This window comes from Mus caroli, chromosome 12 (genome assembly GCF_900094665.2).
Source record: "Mus caroli chromosome 12, CAROLI_EIJ_v1.1, whole genome shotgun sequence".
NCBI lineage: Eukaryota > Metazoa > Chordata > Mammalia > Rodentia > Muridae > Mus > Mus caroli.
Window position 1 is genome coordinate 71,923,256 of NC_034581.1, and position 19,692 is coordinate 71,942,947.

The 19,692-nt window shown below is 36.2% G+C and overlaps 1 protein-coding gene and 1 non-coding gene across 7 annotated transcripts in view; both read left to right on the top strand.

Annotated features, from left to right (window-relative positions):
- The window catches only part of Fut8 (fucosyltransferase 8), a 214,389-nt gene that overhangs the window by 149,336 nt on the left and 45,361 nt on the right, over positions 1 to 19,692 (top strand). For all 6 annotated transcript variants that reach the window (XM_029484493.1, XM_021178765.2, XM_029484495.1 and 3 more), the window contains one exon: positions 1,445 to 1,682. In XM_029484493.1, the coding sequence (XP_029340353.1) occupies positions 1,445 to 1,682 (238 nt within the window). The remainder of the gene's footprint in view (positions 1 to 1,444; positions 1,683 to 19,692) is intronic.
- LOC115032882 lies at positions 6,799 to 6,956 on the top strand. The gene has a single exon (XR_003838533.1). It is a non-coding gene; the product is annotated as a U1 spliceosomal RNA (small nuclear RNA).

The window sequence follows — 19,692 nt, forward strand, 5'->3', positions numbered from 1 at the left end:
TTCGGACCTTTGGAAGAGCAGTCGGGTGCTCTTACCCACTGAGCCATCTCACCAGCCCCCACATTGACTAATTTTAAGTGTATTTTCTATAGTTTCTTTCTATCAAGATAAATTCCTGTCAATCTAATTTATAATTTATAACTTGCTCTTAAAAGAAAAATTCCTTTCCATTTGCCTTTGCATTTCATATGCTTGTTTCTGGAAACTGCTTGGACCAAATCTTGTAGAGTTTTTTACAAAGCATTCTTAGATTCACTGATGCTTCAACTCAAGGTTCTTGGTGATGTCAGTTCATCTTTAATGTAAAGATGACTAGCTTGCTTAACACTTGTGCCTGTAAAAGGTGCTGCTAAGGTGATAGACACTATTACATTTTCTTCTCGTGGGTTTCCTTCAGAATCATTTTACAGCCTCACTATCTTGGCTTTCTAAGCAGGGCTTTAACAGAGGCTTGCTGGCAGTGTTAGTCAAGATGTATAGAAACTGTTTCTTGATATGTGAGGGACTAGGATTCTATTTCTAAAAGTATTCATATTCTTTTCCCTTTCAGAGGGAAAAAACAGCTTGGAAACTCCAGCTAAGGGTCTTAACCAAGACCAATCATTATGACAGAATAAGATGGCTAGGAATATTTAGTATCAGCTCATCAACATTAGAGCAAAATTGAAATCCTACAATGGAAAAGAAGAAATTTTCATACTAGATAAACACTTGCTGTTTGTGGGGAAATATTAAAATATTAAATAGGCCTCTTAATTAAAAAAAAAGTCAGATCACATTTTCAGGATAGCCACAATACAAGTGTTATACATTCAGTTATGAAGTTTTCTGGTTTGGTATAAAGAAGTCCGATGACTGATATTGTGTAAATGTTGGATTTTGAGCTTCTCTTGTGTGTGTGTGTGTGTGCTCGCATACGCATAGTTTCTCCCCATTTGAGTCCCAGGGTTTGAACTCTAGTCTGACAGGGGCTCTCCCTTACTTATCATCACACCTGCTCCTCTGCACCCTCAGTTTCTTGATGAAAATGTAGTTTTGTTTGTAGCATTCAGAACTGTGGGAATGAATTGATAAATTACAGCTCTTCCTTTAAGCTGATTGGAATTTTGTCGTAGAATGTAAGCTATGAGTGCTGAAGAAATGATGGAACCACTCTTTCCGTCATGACCTCTGAGTGATAGAAGAGGAACAGACTTTCTAATTTAGCTGCCTAATTTCAAAATTTGTTTAGTGTTATTTCCAAAGTCATTCTTTTTCTCTGCCATCTTCCGGCACATCAAAATTTTACTGAGTTTTGTTATTGGATACTATCTATGAGGCTTAATTCTTTATTTAAATAAGAAATATGCTGAACCAGTTCTGGCTTAATGTATGATTTTTAATATCTGTGACCAAAATGGGAAATTGACGTCTTCTATCTTTATCTTCTTTGTTTCACTGGCAGAATCCTAAGGACTGCAGCAAAGCCAGGAAGCTGGTGTGTAACATCAATAAAGGCTGTGGCTATGGTTGTCAACTCCATCACGTGGTCTACTGTTTCATGATTGCTTATGGCACCCAGCGAACACTCATCTTGGAATCTCAGAATTGGCGCTATGCTACTGGTGGATGGGAGACTGTGTTTAGACCTGTAAGTGAGACATGTACAGACAGATCTGGCCTCTCCACTGGACACTGGTCAGGTAAGGAGCTTGTGCACCATAACAGATATCTAGTAAGGTCAGATTAGCAGATTTATAGGTATAGTTGTATAGACTATCATCACTTGTTTTCTTTTTGATGCAAATGTAGAATAGTATTTTATTTTTAATACAAAAATAAAGCTAGGTATTGTATACCTAGCTGCAGTGGCACATACCTATAATTCCAGTGCTTGGGAGTCTGAGATGGGAGGATTATGAGTTTGTGGCCAAAATCTCTATCTAAAATAAGTAAATAAAATAACTTAATATTTTATTCAATGTATATTTTTATCTTGATTTAACAAATTCAGTTTTCTTTTTACGGAGGAGTACAATTTAATATTTTAATAAAGGTGATGTAATTTTCACTTTTAAGATGATATTACTGAATTCATTTAATCTTCATAATTATTGCAGAAAGTTGACCAACTATCTCAAACTATCTCAAACATAAGAGTTTCAAACAGTAGCATGCTGTTTGAAATGAAGGATTGACTTGTTAGAATGTAGGATTCTGATGTAGGCTGTCAGGAGTGGGCCTAAGAATTTCATTTCTGAGAAATTTCTCTATCTTAAGACCACAGTATGAGAACCATTGAGATAGTCTCTGCTGGCAACTTTGTCTCCATTTTACAGTTGAGGACAATGAAACCTTGTTTGCTTATATATTTTAGTTTTAATCAAGAAACATTTGGTGATAGATAGGGTAAACTGCAGTCTGGTCCAGGCTTTCCGAAGTGATTTATAAAAAAGAAAAAAGATAACAGAAACTTTCCCTTCTCATTACCGAAGTGGTATTAAAAAGACTAGACTATAAACAAAAGTCACAGTGGTAATTCAGTGCTTTTGTTTTATGCTCAAGACTTTAAACAGATCTACCATATTAAATCTTGTATCATATTGCTATCTTGTAATCTTGGGTAAGTTCCAGAACCCAAGATGGAAGTTTCTTCACCTGCAAAATGAGAGTGATAATTTGCCCCATTGAATTGTTTGTAACACTAAATGAAGTCATATATTGAGATGCATTTATTGTATTACCTCATATAAGGACTGACTTAAATGCAAACTACTATTGTTACCTTAAGAAATGCATGGGTACCTTGAATTTTGCAGACAAATATTTGTCATAAAAGATAAGTATTGCTGAACATGGTTCCAGCACTCATGAGGTGGAGACAGGTAGATTTCTGAGTTGGAGGCCAGTGTTGTCTACATAGCAAGTTCTAGGCAACCAGGGCTGCATAGAGAGACCCTACTTAAAAACAATAAAATAAAAAATTTAAAAAGGTATGTTTGAGATCAAAATTTTTTTGTTCTTATGAAATGTATTGATGTCATCAATCTTTATTTATATAAATTATTAATTGTATATAAGATATGTATATATACATATATATATATATATATATTAGAAAAGTAGAACATTTTAAAATAAAGGAGCCAGCATAAATTCTAATAAGCTCCTTGATATTAATCCTTTGATTATAAAAATATCTGTTGTTGTGATTTATACAAAGAATCCTGGATTCCTTTGTCACCACTTCCATGAATTTGTTACTGTTCAGAGACATTTTACATGACATGCCTGTGGCTGGAATTTAATGATACCTGTTTATGTGCATCACTAGTGCAGGAATTAGTGCATACATCTGAACAAGCTACATCCTACCTTAAATGTTGACTTATGTTGCTCCTGCATTAACTGTATAGTGTAAGTTCGTATCCTGGACTGAGAGGATGGTTTAGTGTGTAAGAGCACTTGCTGTCTGAGCATGAGGACTTGAGTTCAAGTTCTAGAACCCGTGTAAAAAGCTAGGCATGACTGTGCATCTGTAACCCTAGTGCTATGGGGTGGAGATTCGAGGATCACTGGGGCCTCTGGCCACTAGCCTAGTTCCATGATTAGTGAAAGACCCTGTTTTGTAGGACACCCGATATTTTCTTTTGGCCTTCATGCACACGAGTACTTGCACCCATTCACATACATTTTACAGACACACATACACACACACACAATCTTCTATAATGAGTAATTTGTTAGGTGAAGGGAGATAGATAATAAAGAATATGCATCTAATTAAAAATCACTGAACCCCTCGCATCATCTGTACACATTATGTCTATTAATAGTTGTATGTTTAAAGTGGCAGAGAATAATGTCAATTTATTTTCTTTACTATGAGATAGCTCCTAAACTTAAAGTAACTACATGCCGTAGACCTTCAGATTCTTCCACATAGATCTATCTCCTCAGGAAGTTACAATAAGAATCTTGCTTACTTAATGTTTTAAAATACCTTTCAACAATTACTGATTTGTTTTTTAAATATAGCATTCTATATAGGTTATAAAAGATAAGTACCTTCTAAAGTCTTTTTGTAGTTAGCATAAATACCCTTGAATAAATGATGTAGTGATATGAATTCCAATAAGTTAAATATTATCTGGGATTTTTTTCCTTTAAAAATTTCCTTATTACTGAGATTATTATTTAAACTATTTTGGATCTAGGTCTTTCACATTGCCTTAATGAAAAGAACTAAAATCTTAATTTAATAAATTGAATTAGAACCAGTTTGGAAGTGAAAATATTAAATAACAAGAAAGAATTTGATGACTTTGCAGTTTAAGTACACGTGTAGGTAGATGGCCATTTTCTTTGTTAATGTAAATGGTATGTTTTAATTTTCTCTATGCTTCATTTCAAAAGGGTTTTGGTCAGAGAGTTTTTATTTGCCACTCCTGTGGCTTATATAGGCGCATCCTTAAAATAAAAATACTCATTTGGATCTGACACCCGTGCTATAGTAGTTTTGTGTGAAGAAGACAGACATAGTCTGTCCCTTGTCATGGGCAGACTAGGGGTAAAGACAGGAGGCTGAATGAAGAAGTGAAATGCACTGTGTACTCTTTTGGTGTGGGAAAGTTCAAACTACAGCACAAAATTATAAATAGCTCCTTTTGGAAGAAATTATTTTAAACAGACCTAAAATATGGGTGAGTAGGAGGCAGCCAGGTAGGGACACCTGAGATTTTTCAGTTGTTTATTTTCTCTTAAAGGCTCAAAATAAGGCACAAGGACAACAGATTCCTGAGTTATTTGTCAAGGACTTGACCGGAGCACTTTAGAGTTGTTTATTTTTAGGTCTTATGTATAAGACTTTTTTTATGCATGTGTACCGTGTGCATTCCTGGTGCCTACGGAAGTCGGAATTGGTCATTGGATACCTTGGAACTGGAACCGGGATGTTTGTGAACCATTATGTTGCTGCTGGGAGTGAAAGCTGGCTCCTCTGCAGAAACAGTAAATGCAATAAAATAACAAAACCACCTCCCCCATCTTTTTTTCAGACTCCAAAACAGTTCTTGTCAAGCTGTTTTAGACACATATAATACTATTGCCTTTGTTGTGGTGGTGGTAGTGTTGATGATGAAGTCTGTTGTTAAGAATGAAGAGCATGCAGGAGCTAGACATAGCTCCACCACACATTTGTAGCAGATAGGCAGCTTAGTCTTCATGTGGGTCCCCTAACAATCATAGTATGAACTGTCTTTGACTTTGTTGCCTGCCATTGGATCCCCTTCCCTGAGCTAGACTGCCCAGACAGGCCTCAGTGGGATAGGCACTTATTACTGCTGTGACTTGATGACCCTAGGAGGGGTATTACCCACGAGGTGGACTCCTCTCCTCTAAGGAGACAGGCAAGAAGGTAATAGGAGGAGGGATTTTTGAGGATGGGACTGGGAGGAGAGATGGGAGAGGGGGCTGTGACTGGGATGTAAAAGGAATAAGTAAATTATTTTTAAAAAAAGAAAAGAAAAGAACGAATCTTAGTAATATGAGGGAGTGATTGAAGATGGACTACATAATTAGCGTCAAAGTCTCTATGGCCCGAAAACAATTTCATTAATAAAGTTTCTTAAAAATCTCTTCAAGTCTATTTTGGACCTACCCAAGGGTGCTAATAGAGTTTAGTTGTTCTGACTTCCTGTGAACTATCTCAGTAACATTTTCAGAAATATGAGTGTTTTTGTAAAGACCTACCAAGCCTTGTATGTTAATAGATATGTTCCTTAAATATTTGATATAAATTACATTTTATAAAACAAGTTATGTTTTAAATATTCAGATGTAGCTGTGTAACTACATTGGATATTAGAAAGAATTAGTGTTGAGTCTTCCACCTCTTCCTAAAAAGATGTGCCTTGTAATTCAATTAAAGTTTAAGTATCTTTAAGCTTAATATTGTTTGTAGTTTCTACAGAAATTGCACATAGCTGTGTCTGAAGACAGCTACAGTGTACTCATATATAAAATAAATAAATTTTAAAAAGAAATTGCAAATAGCAATAATATAAGTCAAATTTGATTTTCCTCAAAAAATAACAGTATTGTCACAGTTATTATTCAAGATATTAATGCACAACTTCATTTTTAAGTAATTCACCAAAAACATACTATATAGGTGTCCATAATGAGCATATTTGTATTTGTGATTTTTAATAAAAGTTTATTACTATCATAAACAAGGAAAGTCCAGGAGTTATCCAGTTTAAAAGAAAAATAAAATGTTTGTTGGCACCATAGGATGTGTAAAGACAACAAAACCTAATCCCTGCTCTTCAGAAACTTGCCATGACTGTATAAGACAGGAATCTGTAAATGTTCAGTGTACAACACAAAGCCCACTGCAGGCCTAGTCTCTACCTACCTGTCACCATGCTTCCTGTCATGGTGAACATGTCTAATCCTCTAAAACTGAAAGCAAGCCCCCAATTAGATGGTTTATTTTATGAGTTTTCTTGGCCCTGGCCTCTTCACAGCAATAAAACAGTAACTAAGATAGGCAGTATCTGTAGCCTCCGTGTTCATTGTATTTCACAAGGTTGTTATAAAGATTTACCATGAAAACTTATTTGGCAGTAATTCATACATTTTAAATCACTCATATGCTGTGATTACCATTTTAGTTTTTTAGGAACAAAATAATAATAATTTCATAGTTGAATATAAGGTATTTCAGCAAGATATCTTTTGAAAAACGATTAACAAACAACATTACCAAAATTCAGAATTGTTTCAAGGATATTTTTTAAAAAAAAAGGAAATTATATACTTACCTGGCAAGGGAGATACAATGATTACCAAGTGTTTTTCCCAGGGTGAGGCTCATTCACTGACTGCATGCTGGATGTGCCAATCCCTGTGATTCTCCATGTGTGGGCAGCTTGACTGCATCATTTCTGATAGGTAGGGGACTGAGTTCCCATGCAGAAGAAGAGCATGAAAGTGAAGATAACCATTCTCCTTGCTTCAAACAAAACAAGTTTTGACTCTTGAGGTTCTCTCATGCCACACAAGGATCACTCTCCACTATGATATAGAGTGATCCATCTAGTAATCAGAAATGTCTAGCATTTAAGACCTAGATTGGATTTAGAACCCGATATGTACATTTTTCAAGTAACATACTATTCTTTCAGAGAAATATTACTGTTTTATAGCCTACCATGAATCTTAGAAGAACCTGTTGTGAATGAATTAAAAGTGGAATTTAATTCATTCTTCTGTTTGATTGTACTGTACTAGTATTAGCTTGTGTATTGCCTCTATGGTGGACATTTACACTATCACAAGCTTTTGCTATTATAAACAATAATTAATAGTTATTTTCATGTATGACCCCTACATATATATAATTAATATATTAGTTTACCTAGGCTAGTGTTTATTAAACTTGTTCATATCATATGAAATATATTTTATTGTCTATATTTTCCCTTTAGTAGAGTGCCATATGGTAAAGTCACAGATCTTTATGGCACTTTGTTACATATAAAATCTTATGCTCTGAAAATTAGGTTGACTTCAGTCCTCAAATCAATCAAAGCCCCCATATTTGTCTTTTAAAATAAAGTTTTATTACAGCACATTGACTATTTGTTAATACTACCTATGGTTGCTTTCCCACTTCTCTGGCAAGGTAAGAGACCCACACAGGGTCTCTCCAGTTAGAAGGAAACTAAAGGTGTATGTATGTGTTTAGAGTGATTTATTAGAAGGTAAGCTGGTTCTTTGAGAAAATCAACAAGATAGATAAACCCTTAGCCAGACTAAACCAGAGGGCACAGAGACAGTATCCTAATTAACAAAATCAGAAGTGAAAAGGGAGACAGAACAACAGAAACTAAAGAAATTTTAAAAATTATCATATCAAACTACAAAAGCCTGTACTCAACAAAACTGGAAAATCTAGATGGAATGGATGATTTTCTAGACATATACCAGGTACCAAAGTTAAATCAGGATCAGATGGTTATCTAAGCAGTTCCATAACCCCTAAAGAAATAAAAGCCATCATTACAAGTCTCCTAACCAAAAAAAAAAAAAAAAAAAAAAAGAGCCCAGGACCAGATAGGTTTAGTGCAGAATTCTATCAGACCTTCAAAGAAGACCTAACACCAATACTCTTCAAACTATTCCACAAAATAGAAACAGAAGGAGCACTACCCAATTCATTCAATGAAGCCACAGTTGTGCTAATAGCTAAACCACACAAAGACTTAAAAAAGAGAACTTCAGACCAATTCCCCTTATAAATATTGGTGCAAAAATACTTAATACAATTCTCACAAACTGAATCCAAGAGCACATCAAAATGATCATTTATCATGATCAAGTAGAGTTCATTCAGGGATTCAGGGATGATTCAATATACAGAAACCCATCAATATAATACACTATATAAACAAATGCAAAGAAAAAAAACGCATAATCATCTCATTAGATGCTGAAAAAGCATTTGACAAAATACAACACCCTTCATGAAAGAAGTCTTGAAAAGATCAGGAATTCAAGGCCCTTACCTAAACATATTAAAAGCAATATACAGCAAACCAGTAGCCAGCATCAAACTAAATGGAGAGAAACTTGAAGCAATCCCACTAAAATCAGGGACTATACAAGGCTGCCCACTCTCTCACTATCTATTCAATATAGTACTTAAAGTTCTAGCTAGAGCAATTAGACAACAAAAGGAGGTCAAATGGATACAAATTGGAAAGGAAGAAGTCAAGATATCACTATTTGCAGATGACATGATAGTATACTTAAGTGACCCCAAAAATTCTACCAGAGAACTCCTACATCTGATTAACAACTTCAGCAAGGTGGCTGGATATAAAATTAACTCAAACCAATCAGTAGCCTTCCTCTTCTCAAAGGATAAACAGTCCCTCCCTCTCCCTACACCTCCCCTGATTATTTTGTTCCCCCTTCTAAGAAGGAATGAAACGTCCATATGTTGAGCTTCCTTCTTCCTGAGCTTCATATGGTCTGTGAGTTGTATCATGAGTATTCTGAGCTTTTTTCCTAATATCCATTTATCAGTGAGTACATACAGTGTGTGTTCTTTTGTGACTGGGTTACCTCACTCAGGATGACATTTTCTAGTTCCATCCATTTGCCTGCAAATTTCATGAAGTCATTGTTTTTAATAGCTGAATAGTACTCCATTTGTATTTTTCTTAACTTATCTTCAGTTATGTAAGTCTCTTTGAGAGTCTTCAATTTATTTTTTTCATTTTCAAGTAAGTTTAATGTACTCAACATCAAATGAGCATTTGTAGGATTACAGATTACTTACTTAGTGATAATAGGTGAAATTCATTGTGTGTGGCACAAAAGAAAATTGCCAAAGCTTGCTTAAAAAGAAACAGATAACTTTCACCAGAGAAATTGAATTTAGGTTCAGACCAATAGCTCAGTGCCTCATATACACAATCCACTGGACCCATCACCAGCATTTTAAAGAAAACCGAACAATTCTACAACACAAATGCCAAGTGTGACACTGGGATGAGCTGTGCAGAAGGATTTAGAATCATGTGTTCTAGGGTAGCCTCGGCAGCACAGATAGACCCTGGGGGATGGAGAGAAGGAGGGAAATAAGTTTAATTTATAGTTTAAACCCTTCCCATAAAGATCTCAGGTCTAGATGCCTTCACCAGAAAACTGAACCTTCCAATATACTTACTTTCCAGTTCACTGTATGAGGGAAGTTCACCCTTAAAATCAGATTGGGCTTCCTACAGGAAGGAAGTCACCAGATGAACAGATTGATGACAGGCTTCTTTGGGTGCCTGGGACATCCAAGGGCAAGGCTCCGAGGTAGTTGGTTATATGAGAAGGCCGACAGATGCTGCATCTAAGGTCATTGTTCATTTAATTTTCCCTTATCTTTACCTAATCTCTTAATCATCCCGGCTTTTCTTTCCAGTTGGTTTTTTTGAGAGGCTGAGGCAGGAGAACTATGAAGTCAAGGCCTGCTTGGGCAGTCTAACAAACGCCAACCCAAAATAATGTAAATATCTTCAACTTTGTAAACACTGGTGTGTGCTTAGATGCTCCTCCGCTTGTGTGCTGTAGAGATCTGTGTATCAGTAATTAGCTCTCATGAGCCTTGCTAGCTAGATTGCCAAGAACTCTGCATATTCCATCCCATTTAATGCCCATGATAATCTGGACTGCTCACATTTCATATAAGTGACTTGCCAGAAGTGCTGCAGCTATTAAGATACAGAAGCCCAGTACACCTTTGAAACCTGATCCTTTATTTTTCATTTTGTATTTTAAAACAAATTATTTATTTATTTATTTATTTATTTACTTTACATCCTGACCAATTTCCTTTCTCTGCTCTCCTCCCAGTCCCCCCACCCCCACCCCCGCATTTACTCTTCCTTCCTTTCCTTCCTTTCTCTTCAGAAAAAGATGTGTGTGTGTGTTTGGGGGTGGGGAGGTTCTATGGATGTCAGCCAGCCTTGACATATCAAGTTACATTGGGGTTAGGCTTATCTTTTCCTGTTGAGGCTAGATAGAGCAGTCCAGTAGGAGGAAGGGTCCCAGAGGCAGGCAACACAGTCAGTGACAGCCTTTGCTTCTGCTATTGGGAGTCTTATATGAGGACCAAGCTGCACAATTGTAACTTATGTGCAGAGGACCTAGGTCAGTCCCAAGTATATTCCCTGGTTATCAGGTCTGACTCTTGGAGCCCTTATGGGCCCAGGTTAGTTTATTCTGTAGGTTTTCTTGTGGTGTCCTTTGAAACCTGATATTTAATAAACCCAAAATCAGCAAGTGATGTTTTTCCTAGGTCTCCAGACTGCTCCATTTAAAAAAAAAAAAAAAAAAAAAAAAAAAAAAAAAAAAGATTTATATTTAAGTACACTGTAGCTGTCTATAGACATACCAGAAGAGGGCGTCAGATATCATTACAGATGCTTGTGAGCCACCATGTGGTTGCTGGGATTTGAACTCAGGACCTTCAGAAGAACAGTCTGTGCTCTTAACCGCTGAGCCATCTCACCATGTCTCCCCCTCCCCTTGTTTTAAACAGGAGCAGAAGGGACATACACAGTCTATAGGCATCAAATATTTGCTACTTTTCCTTTTGCAGAAAAAATTATTGATGATTGAAATTCCTATACATGGAAAACTCCCAGTCTAAACAGGAAATAAGCTCAAACATTTAAAAAGTCTTATCTCATGAGGCCAGTGTTGTCAATGGCTTATAAAGTCAAAAGCAAAACTCCAAAGGATGGGGGAGAGTATACCCATTCTAGACATAAAAGTCAGAAAGAATTGGCATTTTAAAACTATTTTTGGCAGAGTTGTTTAAATGGCCAGAAATCTTATGGGTGGAATCCTACATATTTGGAGTGCCTGACAGATAATGATAAAATGGCCAGGTGCCTGTCACATCTTGCTTAGAAGAGTGTTCCAAAATATCAGAACTGGGAATTATTTTTTTCTTCAGCTTCTAATTTGCTGAATTACATAGAAGAGAGATGTAAACCATCTGCTTCTCAGTTAGCCTTTAGTCAGATGTGAGTGAAAACTCAGATCTGGTAGCTAATTTTATTGTACTTTGCAAGTAAACCAAAAACCCTGATGGGGGATACTTGGATTTAAATAATTTTTTCTCTAAAAATTTTTCATGCAATATGTTTTGATCATATTCTTTCCTATCTCCCAACTTTTCTCTGATCCTTCCTAACTTTTACTCACCTAACTCCATGTTCTAGTCCTCTATTTTAAAAGAAAAAGAAAAAAAGAAAAAAAGAAAAACAAATATTTTTAAAAATCAGTAAGATTAAAAACTAACAAATAAAACAAAACTAAATCATGCACATTAAACCACCAACAAAAGTGTACACATGGAAGGATCCATGGCTCCAACTGCATATGTAGCACAGGATGGCCTTGTATGGTATCAATGGGAGGAGAGGCCCTTGGTCCTGTGGAGGTTTGATGTTCCAGTGTTGGGGAATGCCAGGTTGAGGAGGTGGGAGTGAGTGGGTTGGGGGGGAGCACCCTCATAGAAGCAGAAGGAGGGGAATGGGATAGGGGATTTGCAGAGGGGAAACAAAGATAGGGGATAACATTTGAAATGTAAATAAATAAAATAGCCAATAAAAACATAATAGTATAATATTAATAGTAAAAGTACTATATTATTGGTTTTATGCATATATATTTTATGTATTTAAGTGTAGACAAAATACAAATAATACAGTATAGAAATATTGAAATATTAGATTATTTCTTTATATTTCAAGTATTACATTTTACTTACATATTTAAAAATGTTAACTTTAGCTACTTCTTTCCTTCTAAAGTGCTATTTGACTAAAGTGTTTTCAATGCAGTAAATTCTAAGGTTCTCAAAAAAAAAAAAAAAAAAAAACCAACCCTATGGAATCCATTTAGTGTTGGCCAGCTACTTCTGGGCATGTCCAGAATATGCTTGATAAACCCATGATACTCTATTGAAGAAAACTGACTTTCCCTTTCCCAGCATGGGTCAGTTTCAAATAGCTTCTTGGTTAGAGGTAGGACCTTATGTCCCACATTCTCTTCTCAGTGCTGGAGTTTTAATCTCATTTGAACCTATGTGGGTCTTACATGTGCTGTCATAGGCTCTGTGAACTCCTGCTTCTGTCCTCTTGTTGGGAAGGTGTCATTTCCTTAGAGTTATCCACCACCTCTGGCTCTTTATAATCTTTCTCCCTTCTCTTCTATGTAGATCCCTGAGCCTTGAGGGCAGGAGTTTGATAAAGACATCCCACGTAGGGTTAGGTGCTCTACAGTCTCTCAATCTCTGCACATTGTTCAGTTGTGAGTCTGTTAATTTTCACCTACTTCAAGAAGAAGCTTCTCTGATACCAGTTGAGGAATGTACTGATCTGTGGGTACAGCATTTCCTTCCTTCCTTCCTTCCTTTCTTTTTGATTTTCCGAGACAGGGTTTCTCTGTATAGCCCTGGCTGTCCTGGAACTCACTCTGTAGACCAGGTTGGCCTCAAGCTCAGAAATCCGCCTGCCTCTGCCTCCCGAGTGCTGGGATTAAAGGCGTGCGCCACCACGCCCGGTCAGCATTTTCATTAGGCGTCATTTTATCGCTGTTCTTTAGTAGAATAATAGTAGTAGGTAGTCTGCTTGTTTCATAACATATTTAGTCTCAGATGCAAGGCCACGTTAGCAGTGCCATATTTGGTTTCCATCTCGTGGAAAGGGCCTTAAATTCAATCAAACTGTTGGTTACTCCTATAACATTTGTACCAATCTCAATGCAAGTATTTTTAAGGTGTACTCATGTGATGTTTTGTTAGATAAACTGAATTTTGTATTCATTTTTACTGACATATACACTATTATATATAATTTTGTGTTCTTATTACTGGTTATTCAGTATGTGCAGTAACTGTGGCTAACAGTGCAGGCCTGCTTCTGGGAGATATTGGCAAAAGGGGTCAAGTTCATGCAGCACTGCTTCTTAGGGATTCTTTTTCCACTGAATTGAGGAAATAACACAGGATTGGCACTTGTATTTCTCACGCCCTGTTTATAAGCATTGCCTTAGGTATAATGAATGTCAACTCAAAAAGCTTCTACTTCCCAAAATTAGCACATAGGTCAGTATTACATTACATTAGAAGGAACTGGAGGTGTATAGGTCTGTGGCAGAGTGTATCCCTCTTTGACTTATGCAAGACTCTAGTTCAGTCCCCAGAAATACAGAAACCAGTTACATTACTAGATATCTTTCTTTTATGCAGTTTATAATATGATAGTTAATAGTTAATCAAGTATTTGTATTTTGAAGTATTATTTTATTCTCAAAGTGATTAAAGGATAAATTATCCTACATTAGCTAGAAAATATTCCAAACATCAAAAATAAAAGTAGACAGGGATAACGATTACCTAATCTTGTAGTTTGTTCAGACTGACATCTATTGTATGAGTTATAAATGTTATGTCTATGTTTATAACATTTTTAAAAGCCTGGTAATAGCTGTAAGCTGTTTCATTTTCTGAATATTATTAATATTAATATGTAATTATTGAACTAATTAATGTATATGTGAGCAGATCACTCTTCCCTGTTCTCCTGGGGATATATATTTTAAATGTTTCTCATTAAGTGAAATCTATTCTTTGAACATTTTCTCATAGTCTGAATAGAATATGCATTAGTGATAAATTGCAAATTTTGTTTCTATGTTTTATGTTGGAGCAAATATTTTGTTTAAAATTGATTATATATTCAAATGTATATTTGATAGTGTTTTCAATTATGTTTTACAAAAATGAGTATGTTTAACTATAGAGATTGTAATATGCCCATGACTACTTATTTGTACTTATTCCTCTGTTTTAGAAGCCAAATTATATATATAAAGATATAGAAACAGTAGTAGCCACAGATCAATATAAATTATATATAAATTAATGCATTTGCCTTAGCATGTTTTAAAGACTGCGTTACTGTTCTGTGTTATTGAAATGCATTTTCCCCGTGTCTTGAGGACATGCTGAGATGATTAAAGAAATGCATGAAAAGAATCAGTCTAGGAATATTTGAATGCTGCCTTTGTGACTAAAATCCAGCCTGCAGCCCCTGTCTAGTCAGTCATGTTATTTCTCAAACACACTAGACAAAGAAGTGGTTTCATAGAGCTGTATTTTGATAAAAATTTCTGCTGTTGAGAATAAATTATCATTTTAAAGTTGATGGTTCTTTTCTTTTTTAATAGAATATAGTGTGCTGTTACCAAGTTATATATTTAATTAGTTCAACTTAATCAGTTATTATTAAGGTTCATGAGTAAAAGACACAGAAAAAGGCTGTTCAAGTCTTTTTCCAGACCATTGCTTTTACACCTATCATTGCTCCTTTCTGTAGTTGAGCTTCTACAGAAAGAAATAGAAGAGAACAGCTTGGGCAGTTTTTCTTAACTTGTCATTTTTTAGTCTCCTGTCAGTAGAATTGTGAGACAACATATTTTCACCGTCTGCCACAGAACATCCCAATTTAATTAAGAGATTTGGACAGTTTTCTCTGTCAGCACCAAGGGGGAGAATTTCCTTCTTCTCTGTAGTCATTACTTAGAACACTACAAACAATATAGTCAGATCTCTCCTGAATTAATTAAAAATAATAGAATTCTATATAATTTAAACTGGACAAATATTCAAAAAGTTACTTTTCTTTGTCTTGAGTGGTTCATTTATATGTTATCATTGCTTAACCCCAGGATACCACACTGGTGAGCAGAGGCCCCAGCCTACTATGTGGACAAAAGCACCTGAGAAATAGAGCCTTTTAGGTTTTGATGAGAGGTGCTCAACAGCTACAACAACAGTAAGCTTGCCCCTTTTTGGCAAATGCTTTATTTAGCATCTCAAGCTGCTACCTGCTGTTTGCCCTTGGTGACTGACAATGAGGACATGACCACTCCTAGGTGTGACTGAGGGGAAGAGTTTTATTGTAGATATGAGGTAGACTGTGAGGCATCTAGAAGGGTCCACACTAAACCAGGCCATGAGAGGAGAGGTGGGGGATGGGGAGAGAGAGAGAGGAATAGAGGAAAGAAGGGAACAAGTGACCACGAGAGAATCTGAGGTCCAAGAGAGCTTGTGGCAGGTTTATAGGGGAAAGAGAAGCTGTGGGGAAGAAAGGGAAGCCCATGCCTTGGGCTGGAGAAATTTAGGGTGGAGGTGGAGTGAGAAATGCTTCGAAGAGCCACAGGTACTGAGTGAGCTTTGTCCCAGGTTTTTTTAGGAATGTAACACTTGGTGCCTGTTTTGCTCTGTTTTGTTTTGGGATGGGGTACATTTTCAAATGCATTCATACCATCCTCTAGCACAGAGCTCACTTGTAAAATTTAAACTGTAGCCTGTAATACTGGTTCTTGATCTATCTTTTAAAAATAATGTGCTCAATATGAGTATAGTATTGGATAACAACAAAACCAAATGCATTATAATGGAATTGGTTGGGCCTACCAATATTTGAAATATTATAACATCAACTCCATTATTAGTAAAACAATGCTTTTAATAGTTGATTTTATTTTGCTTTGTTGAGGACAGTCTGAATAATACTTGATTTTTGCTGAATGAAAACATTATCAAATATAAGTAGAGGAGGTTGGTTATCAAATTTTTGTTTTTAATCCTAAAAATTCATTAGTTATCAAAGAGAAAGTAATGATGCACTAGGACAATTTAAGGTGTTTCTTTGTCACAAGAGGACTCTGACCAAGCTATATTTCACTTACATAACATTATACAGCCTTTATCTCAATACTGACTAGAAAATGCCTACTTACAAAATTAAAAACATCTACTTCAAAGGAGAAATTAAATTCATTCAAACAGAATAAATTTCTTCCCAGGTTGAGAAATCTCAGGTAACCTTTGTGTTTCTAATTTGAGATAAGTGTGGCTTTTATTAGTTAGGTAGAGTCCTTTCTCTCCTTAGCCTCATCTTAATCAAAGGGGGAAAAATCCCATCTTTGATAATATTTAATAGCTACTAGGAAGTCTTTAAAGATCCCTTCCAAAATCGCCCCTAAGGAGAAGTGCATAGTTTTTAATTACTAGAGAACAGGAAAAGGGAGATTAGTGATGGTGTTGACTGAACAAAGTTGTTTGATCTCAGAGGCTGCCCTGGTAGGTGATAGCAACTCAGGTTCAAATAACTTTACCAACCTGCTAAACTCAGAGACACCTTCCCTGTCAACTCACACTCCTCTCCTTCTCTTGCAGGCCCAACAACCCTCCCCTCTAAAATCCATAAAGTAAGGAAATTCTTTTATTCTGGGGATCATTGTTGACTCTTCTAGCCCAGTTTCCCTTGCCTGTGAGCTGCTAGTGTAAAATCACACATTTCATTTAAAATCTGGCTCAGCTCATCTCAAACCTAGGATGAATATTATTTAAAACAACTGTAAGAGTCCAAAATTTCCTGGATTTAATGTCTTCTGCGTTAATGCTGTAGGTCTAGTCATATAAAATTTATTTATTTTATTTGACCATACTATTTTTAAATAAAAATGTAAAATTAAAAGCAATGAATGTTGATTGCTAAAAGCCAAGAAAGTACATAAAATATTAAAGAAAAAATAAAAATACTAGATATTTAAATAAGTATTCCTTTTAGTCGTTTTGGTGTGTTTTAAATTAGTAGACATTATTTCTTAGAGTAAGTACCTATAAAAACTGAACAGAAAGTAAATAGTAAATACCTTGGGCATCTTGCATAGCCAACTCTACCCTACTGCAAGTATTTGCATTGCTGTAATACATTTGTTAAGATGAGATAACTGGTTGGGCATGGTGGTACATGCCTCTAATCCCGGAATTCAGGATACAGAGGCAGGTAGATCTCTGAGTTTAAGGCCTTCATGGTTCTACACAGGGAAATTATGCCTAAATAAATAAATACATACATACATACAGCGAACTGAAATCCATTTATATTAGGATTCATGGTTTCTGTTCTATAATTCTGCTGTTGTCAACTGTGTAATTATATATTGTCACTATAAGTAATTTTGCAGAGTCTGTTTACTGCCCTAAAAGTGCCAGGCCTTCTCCCTATTCATCCTTCTCTTCCTTTCCTCAAGTCTTGTCAACCACTGTCTTAGTTAGCTTTAGCTGTCAAGTAGACCCATTTACCCAATTTAGAGTCACTTGAGGACAGAATCTCAACTGAGTAATTTTCTAAAGCAAATTTGTCTGTTGCCATGTGTATGAGGTATTGTCTTGATTGTTGATTGATGTAAGATGGTTCAGCCCACTGTGGGTGTCACTATCCCTATGCAGGTGGTTGGGCTATATAAATAAAACCTAGCTAAGCATGAGCCTGTGAGCACTAGAGATAGAGGTAGAAGCAGCATTGCCCTGTGGTTCCTGCCTTGAGCTCCTGTCCTGACTCCTCTCAATAAGGTAAAGTAGACTCCTCCCCTAAGCCACAGCCACTGAGGAAACTAGAGCAACCACCAGTTTGTTTGGTTTTTAGCCTCCATAATTTTCCCTTTCCTACAATGTCATCTAGTTGGAATATACATTACATGTTCTTTTATGCCTACTCACCTTTTTGTTAGAGTTCTTGAACATCTTTTTGTGACTTAACAGCATATTTCTTTTTATTATTGAGTTGTATTATATTGTATTCTACTTGTTTATCCAATTATCTATTGAAGAACATTTTAGTTGCTTCCAATTTTTTATAGTTTTGAATAAAGCAAGTATAAATATTTGTGTGCAGATCTTATATAGGCATCATTTTTACCTCATTGGGTAGGTACTCAGAAATAGGATTACGAGATCACATGCTAAGGCTGTATTCAGCTTTGTAAGAAGCTACTAGACTCTCTTCCAAAGTGGCTTTCTTTGTCAATATAACGTATAAGAAAATACTATGAACTATATGGTTTAACCAAGAGATGCTTCTGGAAGCTGGAAGGTGTGGGTGAAGATTATGGTGCCAACAGTTCCATTTCTTGGTGATGATCCTTTCCCCAGCTTGAGGTTGCATCCTTGCTTTCACAGTACCTTGCTCTGTTATAGAGAATGGGAGTTCTGATGTTTTTTCTTCTATAAAACCAGTAACCCATTATGAACTTGTATTAATGATGGTTCTCTGGAAGAAATAACCAATAGTGAGTTAGTGAGTGAGTGAGTGTGTGTGTGTGTGTGTTTAAAAATAGGATTTATTGGATTGACTTTCCATGGTAGTGACGGGATAATCTAATGATGGTAGTTTGTACTTTAAAAAGGCAGGGAACATGGTAACTGCTTAATTTAGAAAGTTGATTGTTTCAGCAGCCCCATGCCAAGGTTGAAGGCCTGGAAGCTCCCTAGAAATTCATTGAAAGGTCCAGAAAACTAGAATTTGGTGGCAGCAGGTTGTGCACACTTATCTGGCCTGCCAGCCTTGGAAGGTTCTACCCATGTTCAGGGCAGATCTTTTCTCACAGCCCCACACTCACTTTTCCTGATACGAGAAGCCCAATGTGGCCAGAGATAAATCCTCTCTCACAATTCAACATAATTGCTGTGTTTCCTGGTAGGAGCTATTTCTTCATGTAGAAGCACCCTATACCCTGATCTGGATCTAAAAATTACAGAACCCCAAAGTATATTGTCATGGAACAGAAAAAAGAAATTTGGTTAGGGGACCACTAAGGTTGATGGTGAGTGATACTGTTTCTATTGCCCTATAACAAAGCCCATGGTTTCTCTTTAATGGAGTTAATTTCCTTAACAGTTCCAGCCCTTTGTGCCATATCTGCCAGGTCCATGACAAAAATACTCACACTTCTTTCCTTGTCAAACTCAATGCTTCTTACCATCTTTCTGCTTCTAGTTTCTCCCCATCACACTCCCCACTATAAATCTGCTAAAAAACAATATAGCCAACTGGCCACTGGGTATTCAAACACATGAATTTGTGCAATTTCAGATCAAAACCATAACAGATCAAAACCATGAATTCACAGCCTTATCTAAACATCCAGGAAATCCAGGACACAATGAGAAGACCAAACCTAATAGGAGTGGATAATAGGAGTGGATGAGAATGAAGATTTTGAACTCAAAGGACCAGCAAACATCTTCAACAAAATTATAGAAGAAAACTTCCCAAATCTAAA